This window comes from Camelina sativa, chromosome 5 (assembly GCF_030686135.1).
Source record: "Camelina sativa cultivar CO46 ecotype springtype chromosome 5, ASM3068613v1".
Taxonomy (NCBI): domain Eukaryota; kingdom Viridiplantae; phylum Streptophyta; class Magnoliopsida; order Brassicales; family Brassicaceae; genus Camelina; species Camelina sativa.
This window is the reverse complement of record NC_141884.1, coordinates 2,568,360-2,584,710: the sequence shown is the minus strand read 5'-3', so window position 1 is coordinate 2,584,710 and position 16,351 is coordinate 2,568,360. Positions and strand designations below refer to the sequence as shown.

The 16,351-nt window shown below is 31.7% G+C and overlaps 4 protein-coding genes across 4 annotated transcripts; 1 reads left to right on the top strand and 3 right to left on the bottom strand.

Annotated features, from left to right (window-relative positions):
* Positions 1–153: 153 nt before the first annotated feature.
* On the bottom strand, positions 154–1,412 carry LOC104785090 (uncharacterized). The gene has a single exon (XM_010510230.3). It carries the CDS (start codon positions 1,095–1,097, stop codon positions 270–272), a length of 828 nt encoding a protein of 275 aa, XP_010508532.1. The 5' UTR covers positions 1,098–1,412; the 3' UTR covers positions 154–269.
* Positions 1,413–9,006: 7,594 nt separating this feature from the next.
* On the bottom strand, positions 9,007–9,567 carry LOC104788804 (B3 domain-containing protein At3g25182-like). The gene has a single exon (XM_087452088.1). It carries the CDS (start codon positions 9,565–9,567, stop codon positions 9,007–9,009), a length of 561 nt encoding a protein of 186 aa, XP_087308214.1.
* Positions 9,568–9,715: 148 nt separating this feature from the next.
* LOC104785089 (uncharacterized) lies at positions 9,716–11,593 on the bottom strand. The gene is made up of 6 exons (XM_010510228.3): positions 11,178–11,593; positions 10,670–10,825; positions 10,441–10,573; positions 10,319–10,358; positions 10,052–10,188; positions 9,716–9,943 (listed from the first exon to the last, which is right to left on the bottom strand). Exons 1-5 carry the CDS (start codon positions 11,457–11,459, stop codon positions 10,101–10,103), a joined length of 699 nt encoding a protein of 232 aa, XP_010508530.2. The 5' UTR covers positions 11,460–11,593; the 3' UTR covers positions 9,716–9,943; positions 10,052–10,100.
* A 2,279-nt stretch (positions 11,594–13,872) lies between these two features.
* LOC104785088 (uncharacterized) lies at positions 13,873–16,341 on the top strand. The gene is made up of 9 exons (XM_010510227.3): positions 13,873–14,125; positions 14,532–14,725; positions 14,836–14,973; positions 15,060–15,138; positions 15,267–15,329; positions 15,474–15,552; positions 15,655–15,711; positions 15,806–15,925; positions 16,018–16,341. Exons 2-9 carry the CDS (start codon positions 14,549–14,551, stop codon positions 16,163–16,165), a joined length of 861 nt encoding a protein of 286 aa, XP_010508529.1. The 5' UTR covers positions 13,873–14,125; positions 14,532–14,548; the 3' UTR covers positions 16,166–16,341.
* Positions 16,342–16,351: the final 10 nt, after the last annotated feature.

The following is a 16,351-nucleotide window of genomic DNA, read 5'->3' as shown; positions in this document are numbered from 1 at the left end:
GATAATGACGTGGCAAAAAAAGTAGCATATGACAAGTGTTGAGTGTTATTGGATATGATTTTTGGCCCACCACCTCATCATAGATTCATCCTCATCTCCAACAAGGATGAATTTGTTATTCTTGGTCAATATGGTCATGTTAATAGTTAGAGAGATCGAACATACTTTTTCTCTTTTATTCACATAATTTTGAAAACCGATCAAAAAGTATTGATACAGAAAAAGTTTGCATGCATTTTAATAGAATCCCAAAACTTGTGTGTTATATATCATCGAATAGTGGAGGCCACGGCATGGGCCCAAAGCCTTAGATTGTCTTTTAAGTCAACTTCCTTGGTCGCCGGCGCCGGAACTCTCCACTTTATATCCGTCGTGATCTGTGTTTTTCCTTTTCTTCCTCCACAATGATCCCACGCTTCTGACAAATACGGTCTCGCTACTCTGTTTCCATTGCTCTTGTCTTCTTCTTCTCCTTCTTCTTTATTTGTTACTTGCACTAATCCATCATGATCTTTCTTCACTAATCTTTGCAATCCAGGAAGAATCGAAACCAGATCGGAGTCTTTATGGTCTTCCTCGGAAAAGACAAAACCTAGATCCATAAACCCTTTAAGCTCCTCGTACTCCAAATCTGACATACTCTTTCCCTTTCTTCTTCTTCTTACATTACTCTTCATCATCATCATCATCTTCTTCCTCTGAAGATCTTTTTTCTCCGAAAGTACTCTCTCTCTTTCCGCAATCCTAAACTCGTTCACTTCTTTCCCGGAGAGAATCGTCTGAAGCTTCATCGGCGTTGCTTTAACGGGCAAGACAGATCTAGGACTAGGAGACAAGAACAAATCATCTGATGAAGAACTAAACAAACTTGTCTTGGAACTCGTCGTTGTCATCATCGTCTCATCACTCATAGCCCTCTCTACAAGAAACCTCACCGGAAAATTCTTCACATCTTCCTCTTCTTCTTTTTTCTTTGGAATCTCTGTTTCTTCATGCTTCTCTCGACTTTTTCCATTCAGATTCTCTTTGTCTTTCTTGAGAATTAGTCTCTCCGACCAGTTTTGCTCGAACAGTCTCAACAACTCCTCTCCAGCCATTTTTTGTTTATTCTATGCTTTTTGGGTGTTTGGACTTTGGAGAAAGATGATGAATGAAGAAATGGCGTTAGTAGGTATTTAAACCTTGTAATTCAGCTACGTATGTAATATTACCTTTAGCTTCCGAATAATTACGTGTGGACCCGTTTGTTCCACAACACACTAAAACACACTACACTACTAAACAGCGCAATCAAATTCGAATGGGTCAGTCAGACTTATACCATTATATTTTTGTTGATTAATTAATTATTCTGTCGGTTATACAATTCAAATACTTCATAAAATAATATATTTCATCTGAATGCGCGCACTATAAAGTATATGATGTATTCAAAACATATTAAAAGATTTCAAATATATATTCACAACGTATGTAAAAAGTACATATACCTTCTTCTTGGCTCTTCGAAGGTTCGAATATCTTTAGATGTGTGTGGACGCGGAAGGGAGCGTAATAAGAAAAAGAGTGGATACAATAAATAAACTAATAATATAGTATATAATAGCAACTCGTTATAATAATTAGCAATTGTTTTCATATTTAACATGTGGTAAGACATTTCCATCTCATACCTAAATGTGGCCCATCTCTCTCTCTCTCTCTCTTTGCACCTTTATTGTATATCTCAACCACGAACCAAACAAAATAAGAGTTGTTGGTTGGTCTTACGTTTACATATACGTTCTCCTTTAGCTACATTTAATGGTAAAACATATAGTCTCAATCAAGGCGTCCACAATACTCGGTTCTTAAAAAGGAGATTAGTTTGAGTTTTATTTTGGAATTCTCCGGTCATGACAAGAAAAATATAATAGTAAACAGGTTATCGGGGATAAGTTTTTTTATTTAAAAAAAAAACAATAAAAATAAAAATTAATCTAATGGTCAAATGGTTTATAGAGAAAAGTAGCCAGGATCCGCAACATCCGATCCACAAGTAGCTGACTCAAAGAAAAACGTCGCAAGCTAAACTTTTCATAATCTTGTTCCACGAGTCTCATAGTAACACATTGTGCGATACTCAAAGAAATGAATGAGGGTTTCTAAAACCCTTAATTCTTTAATTGTATTCTTTATTCTAGGATTAGAAACAACATTTTATAGAATTTGTTTGATCTTCTACGTACAATCAAACATTTTGAAGGCGGAAGTCAAATTCCAACATTTCGTGGTTTTTAAAATACTTGTCCAAAAAAAAATTGATCTATATTTATATTAGGACAAGTACGGTTTAACAGATTCAGCTGGATCTAGGAGGTGGCATTCTCCGACTGTCGTGACGTGGCAACGGAGAGGTTGTTTTCCGTGGTCGACGGTTCATTGGTCACAATAAATTAGTACGACGGAGCTAGTAGTACTACGTACGATTCAAGTCAAGTAGGAAATTGTTCCCGATTAGTTAAGAAAATTATGAATTAAATGTTATAAACATGAAGATATTCATCAACAAACTGTAAATAACAAAACCTAGAGATATATTTAAACCAATAATACTAAATATATTAAAATAAATAAATAAATAAAAATAGTCGTCAACTAAGAAACTCTCTCACACGACATCCGTCAAAGCTGAGCTAGCTATGACTACAAATTGGCACACAAAATATAAGCAAAATTTCAAAACCCTAATTTAATGCAAGACGTAGGTTCTTTAATTCTAAATTTCTTATGTCTTACCCTGCAGAGAGTATTCATACTCGATATATAGGATCTTGAACACTTTATTCAATGAAATTATATATAATTCCTTCACGATTAATTAGGATTTTTAATATATATCAGTCACTTATGTTTTCTTACCCGTCTGTAAAAAGTAGAACGCAACCATAAATTTACAAAGAGCGAGAGAGAGATGAGCAAGACATAATTAAGGAATCAAGAAAGACGATGGCCAGAATTATCAATTTATTATTTAAGAAAATAGAAAACAAATAACAAAATTAAACTACAACTAATAGCCCAAAAAAAAAAAAAAAAAAAAAAAAAAAAAAAAAAAACTAAATCCGAAGATTAACGAAAAACCATGAACAGTATTCAAACTTGATTGACGAGGTTATATCCTTGGTCCTTGTCTTGGTCGACGAGCAGAGATAGCCACTGACGAAACAAATAAATTCCGAAGATTCCACCATAGATAAGGAAAAAGTATATGGATCCGACCGTGTAATACAAATATGCTAACGGATTATCATCCATGGTTGATCGATCGACAAAGTGCCAAATGAACAATTTTATTTGAGATTTTCAATATATTTGCTAGTTGTTGTTGTAATCCAGTAAGAAAACTATTATTTTGATTCATTGTCAAACAGAGTTATATAGAATAATGGAGTAATTTCTAGTTTGACAAAATAAAAAAAATGGAAAAAAAAAAAGTTCTTATGATAATTACGGATGATAAAGATCATTATATATATATATATATGATAAAGATCATTATATATATATATATATATATATATAATAACAGTTATCTAACTTCTTCTTTTTTCGACCGCAAGAACATTTATGGGACTATTTACTAATTTAATGGGACTTGGTTCTACAGAATATCAATTAAAAATCTAAACAGCTGAAAAAATCTAGCCTAGATAAAAGGAGTGTCTTAGCCCAAAAAGGATAAAAGGAATGTAATGCATAACTTTTTAATTTTATTTTTAACAGAATGGCTAGTACTGTTGATGGAATTAGATCTCGCAGTAATACACGTGAATTGTTTTAGTTATACAGCTCAACGAATATTATCAATAATAATAATAATAATATCTAGCACACCTCTTTTGTTTTCATCTACTTCTGCAAAGTTCGACGCACAACGTGATGATATAATAGATACTGCGAGCGTTTACGCGATATAGAACTCGGAAGGTTGAAGGCGGTTTTTGAAGAGATCACACAAGAGAAGAGATCTCAGATACAAATATGCTATTAGAATTTATACAAGGAAAAAAATATAGGCTATAACGTGTAATACAAATATGCTAACGCATCATCATTCATGGTCGATCGATCGACAAAGTGTCCAAACGAACAATTTGAGTTGTGATTTCCAATATTTTTGCTATATATAGAATAATAGAATAATAATTTCTAGCTTGACCAGCAAAAAATGTATAATAATTTCTTAAGATCATTGTTTCCCGATGATTAAGATGACTTCATATAAATCTCTGATATGTCAAAAATATATATACATAACAATAATAATGCTAACTAAGCAAGCAAATATTTAAAACCGTTATATATAACCAACAAAAGATATCCAAACAAAATGAAACCTAAAAAGACTAAAAGGTGACGAAAAGTCCCTAATTAATGACCTAGATTCTGATCTAATTTGGTTGGCAAACAGCTGTGTTCGTCGCCTCGATCGATCGTCCATCATAACATGGATTCATGGGTTGCGCAATCTCTTTCATCTTTCTCACTAGACGGCATTGCCGAGCAAGCTCTACTACAAAGAGAAGCGCCGAAAACGATAACAATGAAAGACATCACCGTCATTACCCAAAACAACACTTTTACAGTTTCTTCATATCGTGATGTATTATCCATCTCCAAAGGGAGAGACGACTCCTCTAAAAACTCAACCAGTTCTTGTTGAAGATGAAGACTACGCGTAATGGTTAAAGACTTTGTTTATAAAATAAACGACACATATAAAGTTTACCCTACCGAAGGCTCCTCCTAACTAATTAGGATAAGTTTACAAATTTTCAACCTGCATTATAAATATTAATTAATTAGGATATGTACGTAGTTTAATAATTAATGGATAAGTGTGATGCCTAAATTCTTTTGATTTTTTACATATATTATGAGATTTATGTAATTCCTTATTATCTATTTACTAATTTAATGGGAATTAGTTTCAGAGAATATCCATTAAAAATCTAAATAGTTGAAAAATCAAAATCAGATAAATGTAATGCTTAATTTTTTTTTAATTGGATACGTAATGTAGATCGAGTTAGATCTCGTAATATATATATATATATATATATATATATACTTATATACATATCCTCGTACAATTGTTTTAGTTATACAACGTAACTAGTGCACCTCTTCTGTTTTCATCTACTTATGCGATGTTCGAGACACGGCGTGATGAAATAATAGATAATGCGAGCACGATTACATACTTAGTCCTATGGTTTGTCTGCATCTATATAATCATGTATTTACAAATATTGGACTGGTTGATTTGTCGTGAAACTAATAAAAAGGAATATTTTCGCTTACGCGATATAGAACTTGGAAGGTTGCGCAGCCTGTTTGTGAAGAGATCACACGAGAAAATTCAGATGGATAGGAGAACGACTTGGCCAAACATCTACACGGCGCCTGATTTTTTCGAGGACAATGATCTCAGTAACTTTTGAGTTTTAAGGTTTTTTTTTCTTTAGAGATGTTTTTTTAAGTATTGCTTAACCAGCTGTTTAGAATTTGTTTTTTCTTCTTCTTTTGCTTAATCAGCTTTTAAATTTTAATTTCCTGTATCTTTGACTGATTTAATGTCATTTCCCTTTGTGATTTAATCTAGAAATTCAATAATATGAAGTCTTTAGTTTAAATTATATACACAAATATTATATATTCATATAGATAATCCTAGTTCGTATAATCCCTAACGATCATACGGTACTTCCGTTAATTAAACACCGTTAGTGATGACATAATCATTTCTATTTTTGATACATTAAAATAAAAAAATATAGAAATATGTATATCATAAAAACTAATCTAAATAAATATTCTTTTCATTTTATTATCGATCTTAGACGTTAGTAAAAGGTTAAACTAAAATTTCGTCACGCGCTCAACAGAGAAATTGAAGTGTAAATGATAAACGATCGATGCTTCTGATAAATTTGTTCCTGCGTAAGACATTTCCATTGAAATGACATATATATGTATTTTTTTATTTACGTTGTAGATATATAAATGAAATATTTTGAATACATCATATACTTTACAGTGTACGCAACAAATGAAAATTTATTATTTTATGAACAATTTGAACTGTATAAAGGAAACAAGAATTTAATTAAATAAAAAATAAAAATAATAAGTGATATGGAGGAAGGAAAGGAAAAAAGCAGATCATGCCGGAGATCAAGTGGAGAGTTCCGGCGCCGGTGGCTAACAAAGTTGACTCAAAAGATAATCTAAGGCTTTGTGCCAATGCCATGGCCTCGACTATTCGATGATAACACAAATCTTGGATTCCAAACATGTGATTACACAAATCTTGGTGTAAAATCAAAAACATCAAAATAAAAATAAAAATGTGTGATGTTTTCTGTATCTATTTAGTTTTTTTTTGATAATTTCAGTGACTAAAGAAACAAAGAAAAATCCATTATTGTTGAGTTGAGTGTTTTTGTTATGGGGGGCTAATAACAATGATTTCATGTGTATATATTTTCATTTGTTTTATATCCTTTCATATTATATTATATTGTTTCCGACCCCAAGAAATTTGGAGAATCAAAATAATATAATGATTAGCCCACCACTTTTATATCCTTCTATATTAATTGGAAAATACAAATATGAAATTAAACTTAAAATGTGTAAAAAATTACATTTAATTACCATTAGAAAAACTTAATTAATTAAATAAATAAAATTAATAAAAAAATACTGACTGATAAAATACAAAAAATCTAGAAAAGTAAAAAAAAAATAATTCAAATCAAAACTAATTTGTATTTGAAAAAATAAAAAAATAAAAATTAACAGCTTAGATTTTTAAAAAATACGGATTAAATTTTTCAAATAGAATTATTTTCTTCTTTAATTTTACATTGTCATGCCATTGATTTTAAATAATTATTAGTTAAAAAATTATTTTCTCTCTCTAATAAATTATGGACGAAAATTACTATGTATTTTTTTTAAAATATAAACCAATCAAGATTTCAAAAACTAAGATTTTATATCGAAGTAGAAAATATAATTATTTTTAATAACTATATTTTGAAGATTTTGTTAAGATTTCAAATTATGATTTTCCTAATTAATTTTTAAAACAATAATTTTTATTATTATCCTGAGATTATTATTATAATTATTATTTTAATTTTTATTATTATATTTCAAATTAAGATTTTGTGAAAACAATAATTTTATTATTATATTATAATTTTTTTTTAAAATGTTGACGCGTGCTTGACTCGTGATTTAAGCACGGGATATCTTCTAGTAGTATGTAAAGCTTAACACATACAAATTACAAAGATCAAAAGAAAGAAAAAAACAAAAAAGAGAAAGAAACCGTTTCTCCTCATTCCAAAACATGAAAGCGACGGAGCTGATCATACCAACTGAGCACTCAAAAATTCAACCCGTTTGTTCCACAACACACTACACTACTAAACAGCGCAATCAAATTCGAGTGGGTCAGTCAGACTCATAAAGTCATTATACACCATTATATGTTTGTTGATTAATTAAAGTCCTCTTTCCGTTATACAATTCAAATTCTTCATCAATAATAGATTTTCGTTTGAATGCGTACATGATGTATTCAAAACATATTAAAAGATTTCAAATATATATATTTACAACGTATATTAAAAGTACATATATTTCCTCTTGGCTCTTCGAAGTTTCGAATATCTTTAGATGTGTACGTGGACGCGGAAGGGAGCGTAAGGAAAAGAGTGGAACTATGAAATAAACAAATAATATACTAGTCCCTACATATAGCAACTCGTTATGATTATTAGCAATTATTTTTCATATTTAACATGTGGTAAGACATTTCCATCTCATACCTAAAAGTGACCCACCTAATCTCTCTCTCTGCACCTTAGTTGTATATCTCAACCACAAAACCAAACAAAATAAATAGTTGTTGGTTAGTCTTCGTTTACATATACGTGCTCTTTTAGCTACACTTAATATGGTAAAGCAGATGGTCAATCTACGCGTCCACAATACTCGGTTCTTAATAAGGAGGAGACTAGTTTTTATTTTTTGGTAAGACAGGAGGAGACTAGTTTGACTTTTGTTTTGGAATTCTCCGGTCATGACAAAAGAAATAATAGTAAAACTAGGTAGCAAACCAGGTTATCGGGGCTAATCAGTTTTTTAATAAGAAAAAAAAAATCAATCTAATATGGCAAATAGTTTATATAAAATTAGCCAGGATCCGCAACATATCCACAAGTAGCTGACTCAAGAAAAACGTCGCAAGCTAAACTTTACATAATCTTGTTCCACGAGTCTCATAGTAACACATTGTGCGATATATACTCAATGAAATGAATGAGTGAGTATCAGAAGAGCCTTCCATTCCATATGGTTTATTAATTTAAACCTTTTTTTTCTTTAATTGAATTTTTTATTCTAGGATTAGAAACAACATTTTATAGAATTTGTTTGATCTTTTCCGTACAATCAAACAGTTTGAAGGTCGAAGTCAAATTCCAGCCTTGGTTCTTTACATTTCGTGGGTTTTAAAATACTTGTCCAAAAATTGATCTATTTTTATTAGGACAAGTAGGGTTTAACAGATTCAGCTGTATCTATGAGGTGGCATTCTCTGAATGTGGTGACTTGGCAACGGAGAGGTTGTTTTCCGTGGTCGAAGTAGTACTACGTACGATTATGATTCATTGATCACAATAAATTAGTACGACGGAGTAGTACTACGTACGATTCAAGCCATATAGGAAATTGTCCCGATTGTTACAAGAAAATTATTAATTAAATGTTATAAAGATGAAGATATTCATTCAACAAACACTGTTTATAACAAAACCTAGAGATATTTAAACCAATAATGCTAAATATTTTTTTATAGATAAAAAAAAAAAAATCCTAGGCAACTAAGAAGCTCTCACACGACATCCGTCAAAGATGAGGGCAAGACGAGGGTTTCAAAACCCTAATTTAATGCAAGACGAGGGCAAGGCATAGCTTTTGTTGTGACCTAAAGGACCAAAGCTGCAAGTTATCACCTTCTCTAAGACTGTTAGCTTTAACTACATGATTCCACTTATACGCCAACAGATACTTCACGCTCTCACCCTTCTTCGTCTTCTTTTTCTTGTCCATATCATAATCTCCTCTTATCTTCAACTTCCATACTTTTAACTTCGGATCGATCACTTCCACGCTTAAACCTCCTTCTCTATCCCTTTTAATTCGTTTATAGGTCTTTGTCTTTTCATCTGAAGTCAGAAAATCGTGGTTCAATAGCTTACTCATGGGAATAGATAAACGCGACTCACCTCCATCCACGTCGGTCTTAGTCAATGGCTTTTCCATTATTAATGTCTCCTCCGTGCCTTCCATCTCCATTATCTTCCTCTTTAACCTCTCGGGAAGCTCTCGCTTCGCTTCAAGTTCTTCTTCTTCTACTTGTTGTTGTGGCTCTACTACATGGAAACGACGACGAAGTCGTTTTTTCAGGGGCAGACGCTCTTCTAGGTCATTCTCTAGGTTTGCCATTGTTATACTATTCATTCAGGTATTGTAGAATTTTACTTGTGGTTTTATAAACAAAAAAAGAAGAGGAAAAAAAGAAGATGGGATATATATTGAAATCGGTAGTTTCGCCTATTGATGTATATCTTCTGATATTAACAAAACATATATATTTGCGACATATATTCTTTTTTATTTTGTTTAAATTACGGCAGGTGTTTTTGTAAACCAGTTATAAATCGTCATTGTAAGATGCCATAGAGGTATAACAACAACAATAAACTTTCTAAACAGAAATACATTTAACAATCTGAAACCTATCTTTCTCTTAAAAACCGTAGTGTCCTAAGAGAGTTTGACAGAGATTTTAAACTGCATCTTGATGAGGTTCCGCGTCGGCCTGCAACGTAAGTTCAAAACAGATCATATGAAGGGCTGTCAGATTACTATCAAGACAACTAGAATTCGAAGTTGAAACGGTAGAGAAAGAGCTGCGGGATTGACTTACTTTGGTTGGTATTGAAAACTAGGCTGAAGAATACAAATATAGTATGTATCTACTTGCTCATAGTTGAAGATAAGTAGAAGTTCCAAAACACCGAGCCCATGGACATGAACGCTACACGAGCTTGAAGCGGAACTACCCTGTAAATTTCACCTTTGATCAGACCTCAATGTAAAATGCTAATTCCAAGAACCACACTGATCCTATTATACATCTATATAAAGACCCTCCAAATGCAAGTGATATAATGATAGAGAAAGAGAGCCATACCAAAAGTTAAGTATGCTAACGGGAACCCAGAAGCGAAATCCTGCAGAAATCCCAAGAAGAGTAAATATACGAACAATGCTATGTAATGGTAAAAGTTTAACTCTCTGTAATTGGTAGCTCACCATATAGAAGAGTTGGAAAAGCATCTTTCTGATACTTGTTTCCGAGCTCAGAGAGCTTTCCCAGCCACAAGTTGTTCCAAGCAAATATAACAGCAATCACAGATGGGCCGAGGATCACTTGGTTAAGCAGAACCTAAACAAGGGATCAGTATAAACAGTCAAAACTATATCACAACATCATGTTCTAACTAAGTACAATAAACAAAACAAATCTAAGAGGTAATAGTACCTTAAGCACTAGATTTGTCGCAGTTGGTTTAGGCAAAGAATGGTCAAGAAATTGATACCACGCATAAGAACCAGGACCATATAAGAGAAACCCGTAAGAACTCATCCGCAAGGCACGAATCCAGTCATGTTCTGAGAAAATGTTCCACAGTTCCCCCTAAGCAAAAAAGATCCAATCACAAATCCTTTAGTCACAAGCCAAGTTCCAACCAATGTACTAAAACACATTGTGCAATAGAGTAAATAAGAATTACCCCAAACAACAAGAACACAAATTCTTTAGTCACAAGCCAAGTTCCAACCAATGTACGAAAACACATTATGCAATAGAGTAAATATGAACTACCCCAAACAACAATAACACAAATCAAACATAACTTAATAAGAGACTGAACACACTACACACTAATCAAACATACTCACAAACATTTTTGGTTATACAAAAGATCCAATTTCATTTTTAAGGTGTATCACTAAATCATACTACTAAGAAACTTCGTGAGACGAACCTCGTCAAGCTCAGAAGATGATTGTTTAAGAGCGGTTCTCTTTTTCCATCTCCCAGATAGCTGAGCAATCGTGTCACCGGTGAAAGCGAGTGCGCCGGCCGTCACAGCTTGCTTCAAAGGAAACCGATAACCGCCGGCGTCTCTGCTCACGTTGACGGAATCCGAAGATCCAGAATTCCTTTTCTTGCCTTTATCGCCGGAAGGTTTCTTCTTTCTCCGCTGATTGAATCCATTCCATCCCCAGAAACCACCAGCGCCGCCGCAACCTCCCAATGCGTCCATTAAAAACGATTCCTTTTTCTCCGTTCGTTGAAACAGAGAGTTTTGCCCAAATGAAATCTTTTAAAAGCTCTCTCTCTCTCAGTGAGTCCTGTCCGTTTGGTTCGATTTTAGTTTTTGGGAAACAGATCAAAGTCAAACCAAACCTGACCCGAACCAAATGTTAACAAACTTAAACGAATCAAACCGAAATAAAAATCGATTGCATAAGAAACATTTTTTTATCAGTAGTAAATTTGTATATCTTATTATATAAACCTTAGTTTTCAAAGTTAGTAAATATAATCGTAACATGTGTCAAGTATATCGATAATATTTTGACATATGTGAAAATAAAATTTATTTAATAATTATAGGAAAATTAAAAAATCCTAAAAAAAAGAATTACAGTTAATATTTTTGAAAGTATATAAAACAAAAAGTAATCTATTATATCACTAATTCTAATATGAAAATTATCTATTAAATTATTAATTTTAATAGGAAAATATGTGCAATTGATAAGGAAAATATTTGTAATTTAATTGCAATTATTATTTATTATAAACATATAGTAAAAATAAATTTATACAGAAAATGATTAAAGTATGAAAAAGTTTAATGTGTTAAAATTAGTGATTAACATAATGTAAAAAATATAAGATAATCAAAATAAGAAATTAATGTAATTTTCTTAAATTTTTCAATCGATGAATGATTTGATAGCGTATTCAATATTATGTTATTATATAAACCTTGGTTTTCAAAGTTAGTAACTCACGTGATCACGACATGTGTCAGTTTAACAATTAAAGATTCTGTCATGTGTTATACAAAAACTTTGTTTTAACATATTTGTAAATGATGAGAAATTGAAAATTTTAAAAATTTAATAAATATAAAAAGATAGTTCACATATGTATATAAAAATAATACTAATTCTAATTTTAAATTACTAATTCTATAAGAAAAAGAATTAAGAAAATTATACAATTATTTACTATAATACCATAATTAAATAAATAATACAGTCAATTATTAATCTTAAAAGAAAAAGGATTGTCGATACTCACCTTTACATAAACAAATAATTTTCTCATAGTAATGTCTTTGAATTTTGGGGCATTTTCAAAAATACATCTTTTTATGTCACTTTTCAAAAATACTCTTATATGTGTCCATTTTCAAAAATATCATTTTTAATATATAAAATGACTAAATTCTAAAACCTAAATTCCAAATACTAAACTCTATCCCCTAAAATCTATATCCTAAATGTAAAATAGAGAACCCAAACCTAAAACAAAATTCTAAAAATTAATTTAACATATTGTAATTGTGTAAAAGATGGCAAAAATAAATTTTTTTAAAAAATGGTATTTTTGAAAAGGGTTATCTCAAAAAATGTATTTCTAACAAATTCTCTTGAATTTTTTATTAATTTACGATAATGTTGGACAAGTAGTAAAACTATTACTTATCAGATTACAAAATATGAAACAAATGTATTTAAGATGTTTTACTTTTTCAAATATGAGATAAAATTAGTTTTCAGTTTTTTTTTTTGAGAATATTATAAAATATTAAGTAAGGTATAAATTTGGTACAATGCATATTTTTTTGATATGAAAATTATAAATGTTACTCATTAGGATTGAGTGTATAGAACTAAAATCTAATTTTATTATCATGTAATAATATAAAAATAAATTGTATTGCAAGATGGAATATGTGAACTCTAAATCCGATTTTTTTTTTTAAAATGAAATATAATTAATATTTTGAATACAATTTAAAATTTCACATATTTTTCTTATATCCGCGTTAATACGCGGGCCTAATCTAGTTTATTATGTAACTAAATTCTGGAATTTGTTTGGTTCGATATAAGAATTAACCTATAGTTTGACTTCTTGTAATATTCGGTTAACTTAATTCGATTTGGTTCGGTTTTATGTATACAAATTTACTAATTCAGGTTTGGTTTAACTTTGATCTTTCAAAGCTCTCTCAGTGAGTCATGTCCGTTTGTTTCTCTTCCGTTTTGTTCGATTCCGGTTTTTAATAACAGATCAAAGTCAAACCAAACCTGAACCGAACCAAATGTTATCAAACTGAAATGAATCAAACCGAAATAAAATTCGATTGTATATATAATTTTTTGATCAGTGGTAAATCTTACTGTAAACCGAAATAATTTTGATCAGTGGTAAATCTTTTTATCTCTGTCTATGTAATTGAATTTTGATTTGTTTAGTTCGATCACGTATAAGCATTATTAACCTATAGTTTGACTTCTTGTTGTATTATTCGGTTAACTTAGTTCGATTTGGTTCGGTTTTATGTATACCGTACATTAAAAAAACGACGTCGTCATGTGAAACCGGTGAAGATGGCGCGTGTTTGTAAATAAACCAAGACATACAATCGTGATTTTGAAACGCGCGTTTACAATAATAGCGTTAGCCAATTGTTTTCAATTTTCATCATCATCATCATCGTCGTCGTGGTGGGTATACATACGATTGAACAAACTCAGAAAACTCCGGCGTCTGTGTTTACCGCTATCATCATTCTACAGGGAAGATAAAAAAGGGTTTCTTCGATCGTCGAAGAGATTCTTTGGATCTGTCTTCTTCATTCCTTCCTGGGTCAATCTTCGATTCAGCTCTCTATTTGGTTTATTATTGGTAAAACTCATCCTCTGCATCTAATCTAGTGTTTTCGATTTTGGAAATAGATTGATTCAGTTGTGAATTCTACTTGAGGTATTTGATTGATTGGATCATCTCAGTTTATCAAAATCCTTTGAATTTAGATTTGGATAGCTGTAGCTCAGTTTATGAAGATCCTTCTTTTGAGTTATGATTGGATGGCCTTTTTTTGGTATAAAGGAACTTGCTTGAATGATTATAGCAGGTTTTTGTGTTATCTAGATGACGTTTTCACATTATATTTGAGGAAAGTTTCAGACTTTTGTCCTTATCAAGTTTCTTATAAACTGATGAATTTTCTGTATCTTGTACCTTAGTGATATATATAGTCTACTTGCTGTTTCCTTGTGAAACCATATTGAAAGTGTGTTTCTTGTTGTAGGTTTTGGGAAGGCTGCGATGTTGTTTGAGGGGCATACCAGGAAACCACCATCGCTTGTTGATCTTTGCGTTAGGAAAGCGATTGATAATGTAAAGTACATTGGATATGTTGGTGGAGTTGATTTTCATCTCCTTGAACAGATTATGCAACACTGTACTCTAGAACAGCTAAAGCACATTGAAGATTCTACTCAAGTAAGAAGCTTTTTTCTCACTGACCATATGGCTCGATTTATCTCTTGTATGTTTTGACGGTTTCTCCATCTTAAGTTATTATTTTTCGTTGTTTTTTTTGTATTTGCTAGGACACAGATCTTAGTCCAGTCACCGATAATTTTTGGAAGGGATTCTATGAGAAGCACTTTGGTGAAGAGGCCTTGAATGATACTATTGAGGGGATGAAGTGGAATAAAGTTAATTTCAAATGGAGGGATTTATATGAGGTTTGGTTTATTTTTCAGGTTTTAATGTAGATACATATATAAGTGGTGTTGAATTATAAGATATATATGTATATGGTTTCGTGCAGGCAAAGGTTATAAGCGTGCAAGAAAAGGAAAAGGAAGTTGTTGATCGACTGAAACAACGTTACAAGAACGAAGATGAAAGTATGATCTTTTTACGAATATGTGTTTTTCATCTATGGCTGTTAGATCAATAATGAGAAGCATGTTCTTAGACAAAATTTGTTCTTCTTCCGTTCCCTTGTAATCGTTTAAAATTATATTTTTGTCAGGAAAACAAAGTCGACAAACTAAAGTCTGCTCGAAAGCTCCTCCAAGCAAGAGACCATTTTGGGGTAACTCCTTTTTAATCTATATGATTATTTTGTAGCATCTTGTCAGGTCTTGAAAAAACATTATGCAACGGCTCCATGCATATATATTGGTTTCGTCTCTCAGGTTTTTGTACTCTAATGGTAATATTGAACGATTCGTTGCAGGTAATACTGCATCAGGTTACAATCTTGGGCATGTGAAGAGCAACATCATGAAAAAGGCAAAAATAGATGTGTTGAAGAGGTACACTTCAAAAATGCACAATCACTAGGTTTACTTATAAGGTTTCTTTCTAGCAACAGTCTATTTCTGAATTCAAAGTTTCCGATGGTTTTGATTATACAGTCAAGAAGTGAAAAATCTTACTGCCATTAAAAGGAACACGATTCATAAGAGTTCCAGGTATCATCTCCCCGGCAGCATCTATTTATTTTATATTGATCTACAATATTTATCCCCCAAACTTGATTGGTTTGATGAATCATTTTTTGTCTAGCGTTCCTACTCCAAAGAGGACTGGCTTATCTGCGAATGCGCCTTCAACTTCGAGAAGCATTCCTTATGGTGGACGAAATCTTACTGAAACTAAAAGGAACACGATTCAAAAGAGTTTCAGGTAATATGAACTCAGTATCTATATGTCTCTATATTGATCCACATTCTTTATCTTCAAAACTTGATCGGTTTGATGGATCATGTCTTGTCTAGTATTTCTGCTCCAAAGAGGATTGGCTTAACCGTAAATTCGCCTCCAATTTCAAGAAGCATTCCTTCTGGTGGACAAAGGCTACCTCCAAGGAAGATGAGCAGCGTTCCTGGAACTGCTCCTCCAGACAAAAAAACATGTAATGTATAACTAACTAATAAAGCTTTTTTTACAGATCATTTTTCCTTCAAGTGTATCATTTACATGGCTGCTCCAAGTTTCAAGAATTCCGAATTTTGAAACTCTGTAGCTTGATGATATCCTATTTCGTAACAATAGATCTTCAAAAGTTTCTGCAATGATTTAATTTAAATGCTTTGTTTCTACTTGTTGCTT

Excerpts from the sequence above, each read along its gene's own strand:
- LOC104788804 (XM_087452088.1), bottom strand. The coding sequence starts at position 9,567 with ATGGCAAACCTAGAGAATGACCTAGAAGAGCGTCTGCCCCTGAAAAAA.
- LOC104785090 (XM_010510230.3), bottom strand. The coding sequence starts at position 1,097 with ATGGCTGGAGAGGAGTTGTTGAGACTGTTCGAGCAAAACTGGTCGGAG.
- LOC104785089 (XM_010510228.3), bottom strand. The coding sequence starts at position 11,459 with ATGGACGCATTGGGAGGTTGCGGCGGCGCTGGTGGTTTCTGGGGATGG. Across the intron at positions 10,574-10,669 it reads CGACAAATCTAGTGCTTAAG|GTTCTGCTTAACCAAGTGAT; the intron begins GTACTATTACCT and ends TCCCTTGTTTAG. Across the intron at positions 10,189-10,318 it reads GTTAGCATACTTAACTTTTG|GGTAGTTCCGCTTCAAGCTC; the intron begins GTATGGCTCTCT and ends TGAAATTTACAG.
- LOC104785088 (XM_010510227.3), top strand. The coding sequence starts at position 14,549 with ATGTTGTTTGAGGGGCATACCAGGAAACCACCATCGCTTGTTGATCTT. Across the intron at positions 14,726-14,835 it reads ACATTGAAGATTCTACTCAA|GACACAGATCTTAGTCCAGT; the intron begins GTAAGAAGCTTT and ends TGTATTTGCTAG. Across the intron at positions 15,139-15,266 it reads TTACAAGAACGAAGATGAAA|GAAAACAAAGTCGACAAACT; the intron begins GTATGATCTTTT and ends TATTTTTGTCAG.